The 18230-nt window shown below is 45.4% G+C and overlaps 1 protein-coding gene across 10 annotated transcripts in view; it reads left to right on the top strand.

Moving 5' to 3' along the window:
• Positions 1-708: 708 nt before the first annotated feature.
• Positions 709-18230, top strand: part of SUFU (SUFU negative regulator of hedgehog signaling) — a 106871-nt gene continuing 89349 nt past the window's right edge. For all 10 annotated transcript variants that reach the window (XM_081545113.1, XM_081545068.1, XM_081545076.1 and 7 more), the window contains exons 1-2: positions 709-1090; positions 6045-6179. In XM_081545113.1, coding sequence (XP_081401239.1) covers positions 909-1090; positions 6045-6179 — 317 coding nt within the window. In that variant the 5' untranslated portion in view covers positions 709-908. The remainder of the gene's footprint in view (positions 1091-6044; positions 6180-18230) is intronic.

Genomic DNA, 18230 nt, shown 5'->3' with positions numbered 1-18230 from the left:
TCTTTAATTTTCATGGGGAGCTAGAAATGACACTGATGAATGAGAAAATGGAATTGAAGAGAGTTTATGTGTTACTGCTTTCTAAGGAGCCCCGTGCATTTTTCTCTAACAAATTATTTCCACTTTTCCTTCATGTTGTGGGGAACTTTAGTTAATAGCCAGCAGTCAGGACTCTCTTCTATCCCTTTCTCTTGAAATTTCTTCAAGATTATTGAGTGGAAGACATTACTATAAGTAAAGTTATTGCAGGCAGGAAAATAATTTCCAAACTGGTGCCTTAGAAACTAAAAAATTCCGTTTTTAATGCTACATGGACGAAGCTAATGCTACGTGGACGAAGCTAATGCTACATGGACGAAGGAAGCAATCCATTGTCACATTTATGTTTAAATCCTTCTGAAATAAATAAATTAATTAAATAAATCCTTCTGAGCACCGTGTTAGCATAACAGTGACATGCTTTTTGTCGGCGCACTTCCCAGAGCTTTCTTGGGTCCCTAGCACCTCAGACAATGTCCCAATATATTTAATCCTGGGCTCCTCCTAACGCTAGGGGGAAGCGAAGAGCCTTGGAACACCCCCACAACTCTGGGAGAGGGAGGAGGGACCTATTGTCAAGTCACGCCTTCCCTACCTGTGACTGGCACAGACATTAACCAATGGAACCGGAATAGGGCGCTCCGGCACCCCGCCCCCTGAGCGCCCCGCGGCCCCCGAGGCACCCTCTGGCCGTCTCCACAGCGGCAACGGCCTGGGCGGACAGTGCGCCTTGCGCAGGCGCGGAGCCTAGACCTCGCTGCAGCCCCCATCGCCTCCGTGAGTCGCACCCAAGGAGTTCGCCTGCTGGCGCGTCAGTGCTGTCCCCCTAGTCTGCCCTCCCCGGTCCCCCCAGAACCCTACGCGCCCCGATGGCGGAGTTGCGGCCTAGTGGCGCCCCCGGCCCCACCGCGCCCCCGGCCCCTGGCCCTACTGCCCCTCCGGCCTTCGCCTCGCTCTTCCCCCCAGGACTGCACGCCATCTACGGAGAGTGCCGCCGCCTGTACCCGGACCAGCCGAACCCGCTCCAGGTTACCGCTATCGTCAAGTATTGGTACGTCTCGGGCCGCGCGGAGACCGACAGGGGCGGGCTGAGAAGGGTTAAAGCGCCGGGGGCGAAGTAATTTGCCAGGGAATTGGAGGGGAAAGGAGAATGGTTAAAGCACTTGGAAGACGGCTTCCTGCTGCGAGGGAAGAAGTTAAGGCACAAGTTAGGAATGGGGACAAAGGGGTTAAAGAAGCCTGTGGGTAGCAGAGGGCTAGCAAGGAAGGGGAGGATGAAGGGTTAACTGGCATTAGAAGAATAGAGTGAATGGGGGTGTTGGTAGAAGCTGAGGGGGCGACGGTCGGAGAGAGGGAACTGTAAACGTGGTGAAAGGAGGGGGCGCCTGGAGGGGGTCATAAGTGGGCGCGGGGAAGCCGAGGCGAGGCGGCTGAAGTGAGATGGGGGAGGCTAGGCGGGGCCTGAGGAGGATCTGAGAAGGCTTTGGAGCCGCGCGGCCGGAGGAGCTTGGAGGGCACGGGACTGCACAGGATAGGGGCGGGTGTGGGTCTGTGGGTTAGGATGTGAGCGTTGAGTTTGTGAAGGGATGAGGGGGAGGTCTCTTTTTGATACCTTCCGGATGAGCTCAGACATTCATATCGGTGCAGTGCTTTTGCGTTTGAAGTTTGATGGAGCAACTTCTCCCGATCAACTTTCTGCTTACTCTGCACAGCTCTCTTACTCCATGCAGAGCTTCCTCTGACTCCGCGGCTGCTTTGCTCTAGGTCACTGGCTAGAACAGGGGGCAGGCTGGGTCAGGGAGATCCATGGTTTGGCTCAGGATTGAAGGAGGCTGCAGTAAACGATGAAGATCCAGAACTTGGACACGGAGAATCCTTCAGTGAGATATTAAGAGGAACTTTGTGATCTGGAGCGCCCAGATGTAGGCAACAGTTCCTCAGGGAAGCTGAGAGTAACCCCCAAGTAGCTCTGTTAAGATCAGACCTATGTACACATGGAATGCCCCTGGGGAAGGAATGGTCTTTTGTAGTTTCCCATTCTTTTTGCAACATGTTTCTTCCTGCCACCTCTGTTATGGGGACTCTTCTTCATGGTCTTTCTGAACTAAACGTTGACTGAGAAACTAGTTGAATCTGTACAAAACCACTTTCATGCAGGCACTGTATTAGATGAACCCCTTCATTGGCTCCTGAAAGACTGTCCAAGGCAGCCACTTGGGGTGTGACCAAAGGGGAGGTACCCCCGAAGGAGGAATGAGTAGAATGGATGTCTTTACTGGTTACCTTCCTTTAGGACTGAGTCTTTTCCCTCCGTGGCAACCACTTACTTCTCCTGGAGATGGCAGGAGCTGGGCTGCCTAGGGCCGAGGCCAGCTCCCTATGTCTGTGGGAGGATGTGAAGAGGCTGACAGTGTGAAGGCCTGGGGAGCAGCCACCTGCCCCGTGGGGAGAGCAGCCTGTCTCTGTCTGGTAGCCAGGAGGAGGTGTGGCCAGCAGTACAGTTCTCTCTGGCAGGCATGGTGTTCTTTGGTTGAGAGGAGTTTTTGAAGAGGTCTTCTGAGTAAAAAGCAGCTCTTGATAACTTAATCACCCATTTTAAACTTTTTATTTATTTTCATCTACAAATTATGGCAATTTTATTTCATTTTTATCATTCTTTTACCATTTATTTCTTTTTCTTGACTTATTACCATCTGGTATAATTTCGTTTCGGAGAAGGCAATGGCACCCCACTCCAGTACTCTTGCCTGGACAATCCCATAGATGGAGGAGCCTGGTAGGCTGCAGTCCATGGGGTCGCTAAGAGTCAGACACGACTGAGCGACTTCACTTTCACTTTTCACTTTCATGCATTGGAGAAGGAAATGGCAGCCCACTCCGGTGTTCTTGCCTGGAGAATCCCAGGGACGGCGGAGCCTGCTGGGCTGCCATCTATGGGGTCGCACAGAGTCGGACACGACTGAGGTGACTTAGCATAATTTCCTTTCAGTATGTAAACTTTTTATTTTGTATTGGGGTATAGCCAATTAACAATGTTTGTGATAGTGTCAGGTGAACAGCAAAGGGACTCAGCCTTACATACACATATAGCCATTCTCCCCCAAATTCCCCTCCCCTCCAGACTGCCACATAACATTGAGCAGAGTTTCATGTGCTATACAGTAGGTCTTTGTTGGTTTGTACCACTATATTTAAATATGTACAGTGATAGACTCTATTGGCATACTTTGTGAGAAAAAGGGGACCTGCCTCTGCCATGCTGTTTGTTCAGGCCTTGTTTGAGTATAAGGAGAAATCCCCTCTCAGACTTGGGCCACTGTTATTATGTCACCCAAGTGGACATGAAGGATAGAGTTGTAAAAGGTATTTAACACGGGCTTCCCTGGTGGTCCAGTGGTTAAGACTGTGCTTCCACTGCAGGGGGCTTGGGTTTGATTCCTGGTTGGGGAAGTTCCACAAACCATGAGGTGTGGCAAAAAAGAAAACGGTATTGAACACATGCAAAGGACTAAGACTAGTTTGGGAATCTGCTTTCTCCTCCATCTCCCCGTGAACCTTTTTTCCCATCTTGTTGCAAGTTTGCTAGCCAGGTCAGGACTTATCTTAAAAGATGGGCCAGCATCTAGTGATGAATAAAAACGATTGTATAGCACTTTTTGAAATTAGAAATGCTGCCTGGATGCAGAAATACATGAGAAGGAACAGCTCAGGGACTGGTTCTTTTTAAGATTCAGAAGGGGTTGCATAATTAAGATCCTGAAAGTGGTTCACTGATAAACCTTCACATCTGGGATCCTGTAAGCCCTCTTTGATTTTCATAGCAGGATGGCTGACTGAGGCTGCCTCAGTTGGGCTGTGGCCCAGGGTATCTTGAGATTCTTTTTTCTTGTGACAGAAGGATGACTCTCTTGACTAGTAGTCCCTAGCCAACTGGGACATCGTGGCTGAAAGCTGAGGCTTTACTGGTCAGGGAGCTGAAGTAGAGCCAGTGCCCTGGGTCACTCTGGCAACTTCCCTGTAAAGTCAGGTGTTCAGGGACTTACACTGAGGGATGATCTGGGTCCTGGGATAACATCTTTTTCTAAGTGCAAAATATGATGATTTTCCACGTACTCATCTGCTTTCTATCAGGTCTCTGAGTGAGTAGAACAGAACACTGTGTACTTAGAGAAAAGGCTAATTTTGTTTGACTCTCAGTCCTTTTCTGCAGATAGAGTTTTAAGGTAAAGCCTCTCTCTTTGATGAAATGCCCTTTGGGAGACTTGGCCAGGGCTGTCAGGGGTGTGGTAAATGGGGAGCATGGAAGAGTGGACACAGTTTTGCCCCTTGTTGCTGGATGGGCCTAGGCTGAAGGACAGGCAGAACTGGGACTCAGCAGCAGGGAGACTAGAGCAGATATGGAGCCTGTAATCATTCCCACCTGTTCCAGGGCTCTGCGGTTATCATGAGGTCCTTGCAGGGGTAGCCACCCTTTCTTTCTTCTTTTCCCCAACAGACTTTTCTAAATCCAAATGATTGTGGAATTAGTCGAATGATTTACCTACTCACTCCAGTATTTGTGCCTGGAGAACTCCATGGACAGAGGAGCCTGGTAGGCTACATTCCATGGGGTCGCATAGAGTCAGACACGACTGAGTGACTAACTTGGCAAAAGCAGAGTTAAGGAAAGCCATGGAGATTTATCCCTTTTCCTAATCCACTCCATTGAGATTCTAAGCTATTTGTAGCGACTTTCTTGCAAGTCCTATAAATAACTTAGCATTTCCCAGCAGAGAATAAGGACTTCTGCAAAGGCAAATAATGTCCTGGCAAAAGAGGGTGAAACCATACCTATGATTTTAAATAGTGTTTGCATCATGTGGTACTGACATGTTTGCTGGGATCACATCCGTGTAACATCTTTTATTGGGTTGGTTGTATTCTTGCAGCATATAATCCCCAATGCCAAGTGTACCCCCATCCCTGTCCCAGGGGCAAGCAAAGTTTTTGCACTCTGTGGAACATGTCCGATGTCCAAGGCAGCTCAAGTACAGGGCTTGGGGGCTAAATGCAGACTTCCTTGTGCTAATGGTTTCCATTTAGTCTGTCTCTTGAGTCTACCACATTTCCCTCTCCATTCTGAAGAAAAGCAGGATTCTTTTAAAAAGATCACTAATTACTCTGCTAAAGGGACCCCTTCTTGAATTAAATCCTCAGAGTGAGCTAATGACTGAATCTCTTCCTCAGCTGCCTCTCTGTTGGAATTATGGGGAAGTCTAATGTGGTCCTCAGAGGCCCTGAATCATTTAATGTTCCAGCTCTACCTCTTAGGCAGCCGTCTCCTGGGATCATCTTGCAGTTGCAAGACCTCAGAGGGCTCAGCCGGGCTCCTGCTGCAGTTCTCTGTGCAGAGCTAAGCTAGCCTAAGTTTGGCCTTTGTCACTTGCATGATAACAGACCAGCTTTGGTCTGGGGTGTTCAGGCTGGGGTCTGGAGGCATTGGGTCTGTTTAGAACAAACTATAATTAACATAGGGCACAATATAGTCTTTCAGGAATTAGCTGTCTAAGAGGCAGGAGTGGAGCCGAGCCTCTGCTTCCATTAACAATGCCCACTGGGGATGCTCAGGATGGTCTTTCAACAGAGGCCCATTGATTGACTGATGCACTTCTTCCCTGAAGCTTGGCGTGTTTACAGGCACCATGGAAGAGAGATAATCCCTGCCAATCCCACTTGGGGTTGGTAACTTGAAACAGAGGGAAGTCAAAGGGAGCAATCAGTCTGTTTTATTTCTAAAAGAGGTTCTACCTGAGAGAGGAGATGGGAGCCTCTTGTGCTTGTGGAGTTGGGCTACCTCCGGTTGCCCATCCTTTGGTCTTATCCTAGAGAGGTGTGGCCCTCCCTTTAGTTCTCTTACCCCAGATTCATCCAGGATGGGGCCTGTAGGTTTGTAAGACAGAGTCCTTTAGCTTCACATTGTCTGCTTTCAGGTTTACGCTGACATCCCTGTGTTTTGTCTTTTGCAGGTTGGGTGGCCCAGACCCCTTGGACTATGTTAGCATGTACAGGAATGTGGGGAGCCCCTCTGCCAACATCCCTGAGCACTGGCACTACATCAGCTTTGGCCTGAGCGATCTCTATGGCGACAACAGAGTTCATGAGTGAGTGTGTACTGTTGCCTTCTATCTCCTTCTTCCTTAGCCTTGAGCCTTATTTCTGAGTTTTGTTTTGCAGAAAGTTTTACTTTCATTTTAGGTTTGAAGGATTTGTTAAGAAAAGAAACCACTCACTACATACAAATACATAATTTCAATTTTTAATAGATTAACTTAATTTCAACATACAGTCATTAGAAGGAAAAGAAATAGAAACAATAGAGAGAAGTAACAGCGTGTACATCACCAAATTGAGCCGACACCTACATCCAGACTTGAACAGTGCTGGGAAATCCTGAATGATGGCAATCTGGAGTCGGTGAGACTTCATATTGCAGTTCTGGGGGCTCCCACTTACAATCCCAGGCCGCAAACTGATATCATCATCAGTTTGCGCACAAAAAGGCAGCTCTGATTTAACTTTTACAGTGGTGTTTGTTTCACCTTGTGAGTCACAAGACTTCTTAGACCCCAGGGGGCTGCTAGGCCTTTAGGGGCTTACAAGATCCAAGACCCACTCCCTTTCTTACCTAAAGTGCCGCCTGACTGACTGTGCCTATCGCACAGTCACTGCCTGGGCAGTGTCCAGGCAGGTCAGAAGCAGGTCAGAGGTCTGCCGTCCTGCTTCCGAAGCCTGCACAAGACTTCCTCTGTTTTAATTTCTGTAGCAAGGTTTTCCTGAGCAGAGAGGATCACGTCATAGTCCCTTGAATTTGGCATTTCTCACGTGGAACATCTGGGTTTCTGCCCTCTGCCTGTAGCCACTTGTGCCAAGGTGGTCCAGATCAGGACCTGAGCTCTACTCATCTGGTGCAGGAAAGTGTCGATGATGAGAGAGAATTCCAAAACTGTTAGGTTTCTCCAAGCTTGTTGTGATGTTTGACCTCAGAGGACAGGCAGCACAGCTGTGACCCAGAAGTTGAGTTGATTCCTCTAGGTCTATTTCCTTTTTTCCCCCTCTAGATTATTATAAAAATTTTAAAAGAAGCAAAGTTGAAAGAGTTTTACAGTGAACACTCATATACCACTACCTAGATTCTACCATTTAAGATTTTATTCTACTTGCTTTATCATGAATATGTACATCTCTGTTCCTCTGTGGATCTTACCTACTTCCTTTTTACCTCCAGTTACCTGTGCTCAGATCAGCTGCAGTACATTTTTTATCCTAGTCTATCTTCCATTTGCTGCCCTGTGACACTGCTCAATCCTACCTGCCTCCCTTACTTCCCTGTCTAATCACTGAATTTAAATACATTTTAATATTAAGTGAAACATTGTCAGCTGGAAAAATAGCAGCAACAAAATAATAAAACCTAACAGTTGTTAAGCATTAATTATTAATATGAGCCAAGTACTCTTCTAATCACTTTATATGTATATGTATTAACTAATTTTCACCACAAACCTAAAATACTGGTAGGTACTGATATTTGCCCCATTTTACTGTTGAGGAAACTGAAACACAAAGAGATTCTATAATTTGCTTAAGGTCATACAGATTGGAAGTGCTGAAACCAGGATTCTAACACAAGCAGTCTGGCTCCAGAGTCCCTGCTCTTAATGACTGTACTCCATTGCCTCTTAAACAATTGTATCATGTTCTCTAATAATTTTGAAATAATGTATAATAAAAATTTTTTCCATCTATATTCTTTTGAGGGAAAGATTCTTCAGTTTTAATGTAGTTTTCCCTCCCCCTTATTAACAGTTAAGCAAGAGCCGATTTCTATTATATCTTTTCCTATTTTTTGCTTTGCATATTATCTTTTTATTGCCATCTTTTTGGTATCTTGCTGGTGGCTGCTTAGTGTGTGTAAATTGAAAGAGTAGCCAGGCTCTTCCTGCCCTGCCTTGGCATAAGAGGCTGATTCTGGAGATGATTCTGAAGAAGATGATAATATTCTTTTTTTTTTTGCTTTGTTTTAGTTCTTACTGTGTTTCATATCATTGTGTCAAATGCTTTACAATCTTATCGGGTCTTCTTGTTATCCCTGTTTGGTACATGAGGAAACTGAGTCCCTGGAGGGGTTGAATGAATTGCCAAAAGTCACACATCTAGGCTATAAAAGAGCTAGGATTGACTTGAGCTGTTCAGAGTCTGAGCTCTTAACCACTGGGCTATACCACCTCTCTGATCACAGGCTCAGCTCAACTTCCTCTACACTCTTGTTAAGCTCGGAGGCCCAGGCCCGGTCTCCTTACTGATCACGTGTTGGGAGCAATGCCTGGGCCTGCCCTTTATAGCCTTCCAGACATATCCATTGCAGTGTCAGCAGAAGGCTTTGGGAACAGGGAATTAATCTTGCTTGAATCAAGACCCTGCATTACATTATTAATAATGGAGACAGAATAGCAAACAGATGCGGGAGTAAACGGACTGTGCTGGACTTTAATTTATATTTTTAATAAGAACCTGCAGAGGATATTTAGTGCCGCTAGCCTGTACCTTTTTGTTGACAGATTTATTCCAGTTAAAAAAAATGCTGTTTTCTATGTGACCTAAAGATTCTTACAGTCTACCCGCCACTGAGATATGAGTCCAAGGCCCAGCTGACATGAAGAACATAATTGAGAAGGTTCTGTGTTTCAGGAAAGGCAAGCTCTGAATTTGAAAAAGGGCCTTTCTGTGTTTAGCAGTACCCCTGTATATGTGTGTCATTTCTATGTGATAAAACACTTTGATATTCAGATGTCATTCATGACAATGGTGAGACCTCCCTTTGGGCTTTTATCTCACCATTCAAGCCTAGGATTTTCTGATATTAAAACCTGACACTGGAAGGACATGGGAGGGACGTTCTTGGATATTTACTGAGTTCTGGTCTATGTTACAGAAGTCAAAGGTACCTTTGTAATTGGTCTTGTGCTGTGTGACTGGTCTCTTCTTGATCCTGGTAAGTTTCTTGAAGAAAAGTTTGCTTTTCCAAACATTTCATGTGGCGAGCCCTCTTTAAAACTGGTTCATGAATTCTCATTTAATTTAGCGCTTGAAACTGAGATCAGAAAGGTGAGTGTTCTCTCACCCAGCTTAAGTGCTAAGAGGTATTGGATTGGAATTATAACAAATGAATTTCTGGCAACAGTCTTCTTACACTGTCTTTTGACTTTTCATTCAGTGAAAAAAAGTGCAGACGCCTCAGTTCATTTACTCAGCATTCATCAAGTGCTGAAGTTCTATTTTGTACTGGACACAGATGTCTTAGGGATAAGATGTCCTGAGGAGAATATGCCAAGGCAAAATTCCTGTCTCAAGGAGCACATGCTGTAGAGGGAGGATAAATGTAAAGATACTGAGTAAATAAGTGCTATGATCCATGATATGGAACATGATCTGGGAGCACAGTGGAGCAAGTGACTTGTAGTCGGGCTGCTGGATTGGAAGAAGTTCCAGGGAGGAAGTGAAGTTGGAGAGGAACCTTGTAGGAAGGTACTGGGGGAGATTTACAGTCTCACACTCTCGGGCACATTCACTTTGGGAACTAAGAGGAGCTTTCAAAATCTTCTAGCCCAGTATTTCCAAAATTTTTACTGCTGCCTTTATAATTTTTGTTGCCTGTAGTATATTACCTACTTTATGTTCTCTTTAAATTAATCTCCTTATAAAAAACTGATATCTTTTTAAAAGTTAAATCACCTTAGTGGTCCAGTGGTTAGAACAGCAGGGGACATGGGTTCAGTCCCTGGTTGGGGAAAGTTCTCAAATGCTGTGGCCAAAAAAAAAAAAAAGTTAAATCATTACCATATATGGGAAACCATTATCACTTGCTGTAATTTAAAGGTACTTATTAAAGTAAACATAGTGATAACAAAGCAATGTTATTAAATTCTAGCTCAATTCTGGCCTGTCAGAGAAGATTCTAAGCCTGAGGTCAGCTTTCTCTGTCCAAGAGATTAGTAAGTATGAGTGAAGTATTTAAAAGACATACTAACACCAAATAGAACCTGGCTGTAGGTATGATTAGAAAAGTTGCTGAAAGACAATTGAGAAGAGACTTTTTTTTTAAAGTATGAGTCAGTATTATTTGGGCTTCCCTTGTAGCTCAGTCAGTAAAGAATCTGCCTGCAGTGCAGCAGACCCGGGTTCCATCCCTGGGTTTGGAAGATCCCCTGGAGAAGGAAATGGCAACCCACTCCAGTATCCTTGCCTGGAAAATCTCATGGACAGAGGAGCCTGGTGGACTGCAGTCCATGGGGTCGCAAAGAGTCAGGCATGACTGAGCGACTAACACTTACACTTACAGTGTTATTTAGTCATAGACAAATGGGAAACACTGATTTAGTCCATCTCTGTTAATTGTGCGATTGAGAAAGTACAGTAGCCTACCAAAGGCCATACAGCAAGTTAATGTCTCCTGACCTGTCAGCAGCAGGGTCTCCTGACATCTAAAATGTTCTGTGTAACAAAGTCCTGCTGTATAGCTCAGGGAACTATATTCAATATCCTGTAATAAACCATAATGAAAAAGAATATATGTGTATGACTGAATCACTTTGCTGTCCACCAGAAACTAACACAACAATGTAAATCAACTATACTTCAATTTTTTTAAAAAGTGTGAAAAGTTAAAAATAAAATGTTCTGTATGTTCTCTCCTGATTGGGGAGAAAGGAATATGTACAGGGCACTGTTTGTCTTTAAGGTAATAATATAAGCAAACATTTTTTTCTTTTTAGTTTTGACTATATTCTAGAGTAGTGTTAAGTTCTTTATATTATCCTTATAGTAATTAAATGACATAAAGAATTCTTATTACCTCTTGCTCATAGATACAGAAATTTACACCTAGAGAACTTATTGCATGGGTGGTAAGTTAGCAATCAGTTCTAGCAACCCCCAAGCCTGTGTTCTTAGCTATTGTTCTGTATTGCTTTTCCATTTTAATCAGTCAACAGCATTTATTAAATGCCTACTGTGTACCTCTTCCCATTAAGGTCTTTATCCTCATAGCTTATGGAGGACAGGGACAGAACAGGCAGAAGCCCAGGGGTCCCCTGGGTTTCTTCTTGATCCTGTTAGGCTTTCTTCTGCAAACAGGAGGGGAGCCCCACCCTGGTAGTCCAGAGAGGGGTGAACAGCAAACTGATTGGATGAGCCCTGGGTTGGCCAGTTCCATCCAAGTTCTTTCCCCGTTCACATTCACTAAAGAAACAGGACAAGAGAGCATTTGTTTGAATTAAAAGGTTCTTAAGAGGCTATTTCTAAAGTTGGAGAGATGGAACAAGTTCCACCTCGGGGCAGCCACATGGGAGATGGGCGTGCTTTTCTAGGAACCCTAAGGCCACCCCCAGCTGGCTTCACGCCCCCCCCCCCCCAGAGGTGTGAGACAGCTGAGCTTCAGCTGCCAAATGCCTGTCGGAAGACTGCAGCTCTGACTCTTCTCTTTGTGGCCTGGCAGCTGCAGACTGGAATGTGGGGCTTTGCAGGGCTGTGGAAGAAGTGGCTTCAGCACCCCTCTCTGTGGGGATTTCTGGCTGTCCCTGGTCCTGCCAGCAGTCCCAACAGGACCCAGGCTACAGGGGGCCTGACTGAGGCACAGGAGGCTGACTAGTTTCAGAGTGTGTTTGTGATCTCAGGCAGACTTCCCTGGTGGGATTCCGCTGGGCAGGTCATCTGCTGTTCATGCTGGCTGGTTCCAAAGCCAGCCTTTGTGTGGTGTTGGCTTGCAGGCCAGCAGCTCCAGAAGGCAGAGCCCACACCGTGACTCTACCTCCACGGTTGATCTGGGCTCTGCCCCACAGACCTGGCTTCTTGGCAGATGTGTCATGGAGTGGAGAGTTGTTCTCTCACCCCAGGGGCCTGGAGCTGCTGCTAACTGGCTCCCCGTGGCTGCCTCTGCTGGGCTGCCTCTGCTGGGGAGAACCTTCTCTTCCCTTTGGGTTTCTCCCATCTGGGCTCTGCATTGAATGAATTATTTATTAAAACACTGGATACAGATTAACTTTTCCACTTGTTGTTTTGCGTGGCCTTGGTCTCCTGCAGTTGGGAAATGCTCATTTTCCTCTCTCAGAGCTTGGTTGGCAGGAACTTTTTAACATGCCATTTCATCCCCTGGGGTTTCCAGTGGAGATTCTGCCCGTTGCCATAACATACCTGTTCTGGGAGTGCGGGCCCTCTACTCGTTGGCCTTTGCTTTCTTCCCAGGGCTGTCCAAAGGCTGACAACTGGAATGCCTCTCTAGACACCTACAGATGGCAGGCCTTCTCCCTGGCTGGGCACAGCAGGCTGAGGAAATTCTTTGCAGGTTCACTGGAAGGCAGGCCTTGCTGACGCTTTGGTTCCTCTCTCTGTCTTTCATCTCAGAGGTGGTTAGTTTCAGTATGACCATGTGAAATGGTGATGTTCTCTGCTAAGAGCAGGGGACCTGGGCTACTTGGAGAGAGTGGGGTGTCCTTGGTCTTGGCTCAAGAATGGGCAGAAGGGCCAGCAGTAGGAATAGAGCTCTCCCTGAGGCAGAAACCACCTGCTCTCGGCTGGATTTCAGGCCCCAGATCTTGAATTTTGAAACTTTGAGAATTCCTTTTCTTTTGTAACCACGGAAGATCTGAGGCATTGTGGGGATCTTAGCAGATCTGTGTGGGTGTGTGGCTTTATCCTCTGTAAAGTATTTCATTTGCAGCATAGATTCTCTCTTCCTTCGTGGTGTAGAGATTCTAAATTTTCCAGTTCAAGGAATCCTTCAATAAGGGGGCAGTTGGGAGGAGATTTCTTGAACTGGCCCAGTCAAACTGACTGAACAGTCTGAGAGGCCTGATTAATCTGGGGTGACTGCCAGGCTGGTGTGGCGCCAGGTTGGTCAGCATTGGGAAGTTTCCTCTTCCTGCAGGGAGAGGGGAAGAAACTGGGAAGCCCTTATGGGTTTGACATGATCAGATCTCGAAGTCCCAGCATTCTTCTCTGCTAGCACATGCTTTTCGACTCCCATCTTCCATGCTGCAGTTTTTCCCAAGTATGCTGTTCCTCGCACCTGCCATGTTCTGGGTCTGGGTTTGCCAGCATCTCCCTTGCCCAGCATTCTGACTCAGAGATCCTGACTCAGGACTCTGGTCTTTGGCTCCTAAATTCATTCCTTTGTCCTGCCTCTCGGGTCTCCCAGTCAACTACATTTCCTGTTTTCAGTAGCTCTGTTCTGCTGTCTGGTCCTGAGATGTGTGTGGAGAGGTCTTGTCCTCACTGACCTGAGCCCCCTGGGAGGGAGCTCCTCACCCCTGCACATCCCTTTGCAGCTTGCTGATCTGCCTGCTGGGCTCTCCACAGAGCACCAGGCTGTGCAGCACACCCCAACAGCAGAGCTGCATCGAGTCCCAGCACTGGCAGAATGGACTTCCCCAGGTGGCTCAGTGGTAAAGAATCCAGGAGATGTGAGTTCCATTCCTGGGTCGGGAAGATCCCCTGGAGAAGGAAATGGCAACCCACTCCAGTATTCTTGCCTGGGAAATCCCATGGACAGAGGAGCCTGGTGGGCTACAGTCCATGGGGTCACAAAAGAGTTGGACACGACTGAGTGACTAAACAACAAGAACAACAGGCAGAACACTGGAGAAGGTGATGTGTTTGGGTAGTGGTAGAGATCAATGAGAAGTCATACTTAGCTCCTGTCCTTGAAATACCCAGCGTATATACTTGGTAAGAGTTGCAGAGTCCCTGGGAAAGAGGCAACAGTAAGAATTAGGGTTGGGGGTAGCTTTTGGCTTTGCCTGACTCTGAGGCTTTGCAGCTGTCTCCCCTCACCCTGTAGTCTTCAGTGCTTCAAGTATCTTAAACCAAAAAAAAAAAAAAACTTAAACCATGTAATGATAATTGTAGCTCCTACTGTGTGCAAGGCACTCTTCTAAGTGTTTTATATAAACTCATTGAATCCTCACAACAGCTCTGTGCGGTAGGTATTATTAAGCTTATTTTACAAGGAAACTGAAGCACAGAGATGTTAAAGAACTTATCCACCCAGCAAGGGAATGCTGGAGCTGGGCCATCAACCCAGGCAGTTTGGCTCCAGCAGTCCTCACTCTTTCCTTCTTCCACCTGTACAGGGAGTGTAGTGGGAGGTCCCCCCTCAGACCACTATTACTATCATGCACCTCAGTTCAAAGGTATCTTGGATTAATGGAGTGTGACTAGGTAAGCAGGAAGTGCTTTGCAGGGGAAATGTTGACCTGGGTATTGAAGCAACTTTGTAATGAAAGAGTCCTGCCCGGGAATGGCAAGGGGGTAGGTGACAGGGTCCTGTATCAAATTTAAGTGAAGGCTTCTGCAGCCTTACTGTAACCATTTTTAGTAGGTTTCCAGCAAAGTTTGGGACTCTTAAGAACATAAAGTTGATGCTTCTGACTTGGATGTCAGGTTCACGTGGTCATGCTTCCTATGTGGTCAGGGATGTGCCCAGCATTCCAATAGCCCAGAGGATATCTTGCATAGAATGTGTGGATTATCTGATCATTCTTTCTGGGGAGCGGGTATAGAAATGAGGAACACTTCAAAGCCAGGAGTATTCATACCTTCTAGCTGAGGTGTCCATAGTGTCAACATGGGAAGGATTTTTGGTCTGAAATGAAGTTGTCTTATCACTCTTCAGGGGATATATTTTTCCTCTGTCATTATATTCAATGCAGACTATCGTATCATTTTTTAAAACATCTTAATCCCTGTAATGTTTATTTTTAATTAATAGACTTTATATTTTAAAGCAGCTTTAGGTTTGAAGAAAATCAAATAGTCCAAAGAGTTCTCATATACCCCTTCTTGCCTCTGCATGTAATTTTCCTATTACTAAATTGCTTTTGTTAGTGTGGCGTATTTGTTACAATGGATGATCCAGTATAGATACATTATTACTAGCTAATGCCCTCTAGTTTCCATTAGGGTTCATTCTTTTTGTTATATAGTTCTGTGGGGTTTGACAAATATGTATCCTGTATCCACCCTTAACGTATCTTATACAGAATAGTTTCACTACTCCAAATGCCCTGTGCTTTGCCTTTCTATCCCTTCTTCCCTCCTCCCAGACCCCTGACAACCAGTGATTATTTTCCTCTTTAGGTTTACCTTTTCTAAAAAATCAAGAGAGTTCCAGAAAAACATCTATTTCTGCTTTATTAACTATGGCAAAGCCTTTGACTGTGTGGATCACAATAAACTGTGGAAAATTCTGAAAGAGATAGGAATACCAGACCACCTAACCTGCCTCTTGAGAAACCTGTATGCAGGTCTGGAAGCAACAGTTAGAACTGGACATGGAACAACAGACTGGTTCCAAATAGGAAAAGGAGTACGTCAAGGCTGTATATTGTCACCCTGCTTATTTAACTTATATGCAGAGTACATCAAGAGAAATGCTGGGATGGATGAAACACAAGCTGGAATCAAGGTTGCTGGGAGAAATACCAATAACCTCGGATATGCAGATGACACCATCCTTATGGCAGAAAGTGAAGAAGAACTAAAGAGTCTCTTGATGAAAGTGAAAGAGGAGAGTGAAAAAGTTGGCTTAAAGCTCAACATTCAGAAACCTAAGATCATGGCATCCTGTCCTATAACTTCATGGCAAATAGATGAGGAAACAGTGGCTGACTTTATTTTTTTGGGCTCTAAAATCACTGCAGATGGTGATTGCAGCCATGAAATTAAAAGATGCTTACTCCTTGAAAGGAAAGTTATGACGAACCTAGATATCATATTAAAAAGCAGAGACATTACTTTGTCAACAAAGGTCCGTCTAGTCAAGGCTATGGTTTTTCCAGTAGTCATGTATGGATGTAAGAGTTGAACTGTAAAGAAAGCTGAGTGCCAAAGAATTGATGCTTTTGAATTGTGGTGTTGGAAAAGACTCTTGAGAGTCCTTTGGCCTGCGAGAAGATCCAACCAATGCATCCTAAAGGAGATCAATCCTGGGTGTTCATTGGAAGGACTGATGTTGAAGCGGAAACTCCAGTACTTTGGCCACCTGATGCGAATAGCTGACTCACTTGAAAAGACTCTGATGCTGGGAAAGATTGAGGGCAGGAGAAGAAGGGGATGACAGAGGATGAGATGGTTGGATGGCATCACCAACTCAATGGATATGAGTTTGGGTTAACTCCGGGAGTTGGTGATGGACAGGGAGGCCTGGTGCGCTGAGGTTCATGGGGTTGCAAAGAGTTGGACACGACTGAGTGACTGAACTGAACTGAAATGTCATGTAGTTGGATTCATATAGCATATAGCCTTTTCAGATTGACTTCTTTCACTAAGCAGTATGCATTTAAGGGTCCTTCATGTCTTTTTGTGGCTTGATAGCTTATTTCTTTTTATCACTGAACAATATTCCATTGTGTGTATATACCATAGTTTATCCACTCACTTATTGAAGGACATGTTAATTGCTTCCAGATTTTGGCAATTTTGAATAAAACTACCATAAACATTCATATGTGAGTTTTCTGTGGACATAAGTTTTCAACTCATTTGGGTAAAATTGCTGGATCACATGGTAAGACTATGTTTAGCTTTACAAGGAACTACCAAACTATCTTCCAAAGTGGCTGTACCATTTTGCATTCCTGTCAGCAATGAATAAGAATTTCTCTTATTCTGTGTCCTCTCCAGCATTTGGTGTTGTCAGTTTTTTGGATCTTAGCCATTCTAACAGGGATGGTAGTGGTATCTCACTGTTATCTTAGTTTGTAATTCCCCAATGACACATGATGTTGAGCATCTTTTTTTTTTTTTAATAAATTTATTTATTTTAGTTGGGGGCTAATTACTTTACAATATTGTAGTGGTTTTTGCCATACATTGACATGAATCAGCCATGGATTTACATGTGTTCCCCATCATGAACCCCCCTCCCACCTCCCTCCCCATCCCATCCCTCTGGGTCATCCCATTGCCCCAGCCCTGAGCATTTGTCTCATGCATTGAACCTGGAATGGTGATCTGTTTCACATATGATAATATACATGTTTCAATGCTGTTCTCCCAGAACATCCCACCCTCACCTTCTCCCTCAGAGTCCATAAGACTGTTCTATGCATCATTTTATATCATTTATATGCATCTGAGCATCTTTTTATATGCTTATCTGCCACCTGTATCTCTCTCTGTGTATGTGTTAGTCGCTAAGTTGTGACTGACTCTGCAATCCCATGGACTGTAGCCCACCAGGCTCCTCTGTCCATGGAATTCTCAGGCAAGAATACTGGAGTGGGTAGCCATTCCCTTCTCCAGGGGATCTTCCCCACCCAGGGATCAAACCTGGGTCTCCTGCATTTCAGGCAGATTCTTTACCATCTGAGCCACAAGGAAAGCCTGTATCTCTTCTCTGGTCATATATACTTGGTTTTGTTCTTCACCTCCTCTCCTTCCCCATTTTACCCCTGACCACAAACCCCTTTTTCTCACATCATGGGTGCAGACAGTGTTTTCTGGAATATTTTCCTTTTGGTCACTTCTCAAGCCATTAAGTGAGTTAATTCCCTTGAATAGGGGCTGGGTCCACATCTTAGGGCTTCCCAGGTGGTGCTAGTGAGTGGTAAAGGACCCGCCTGCCAATGCAGGAACCACAGGAGACGGGTTTGATCCCTGGGTTGGGAAGATCCCCTGGAGGAGGGTGTGGCAAACCACTCCAGTATTCTTGCCTGGTGAATCCCATGGACAGAGGAGCCTGGTGGGCTACAGTCCATAGGGTTGCAAAGAGTTGGACATGACTGAGCAACTGAACACACACGCACATGACATCTGACTCTTCTATCTCTCTGGTTTTTAACTGGGGCTGGCCCATGTGTTCTGTACCCTCTTTTCCCCAGTGACACCTTCTTTTCCCTGGTGTCTTTTTACAAAGTCTGTAGCTGGTATTGGGTAGGCTGATAGCCTGCAACTTCAATCCCAAGGTTCAAGATTGACTTGCCCTCCAGTACAGACTGGTTCCAAATAGGAAAAGGAGTACGTCAAGGCTGTATATTGTCACCCTGCTTATTTAACTTATATGAAGAGTACATCATGAGAAACACTGGGCTGGAAGAAGCACAAGCTGGAATCAAGATTGCTGGGAGAAATATGAATAACCTCAGATATGCAGATGA

Source organism: Giraffa tippelskirchi, chromosome 2, assembly GCF_054371585.1.
Source record: "Giraffa tippelskirchi isolate mGirTip1 chromosome 2, T2T-mGirTip1v1.2.pri, whole genome shotgun sequence".
Classification (NCBI taxonomy): domain Eukaryota; kingdom Metazoa; phylum Chordata; class Mammalia; order Artiodactyla; family Giraffidae; genus Giraffa; species Giraffa tippelskirchi.
This window is presented reverse-complemented; position numbering and strand designations above follow the sequence as displayed.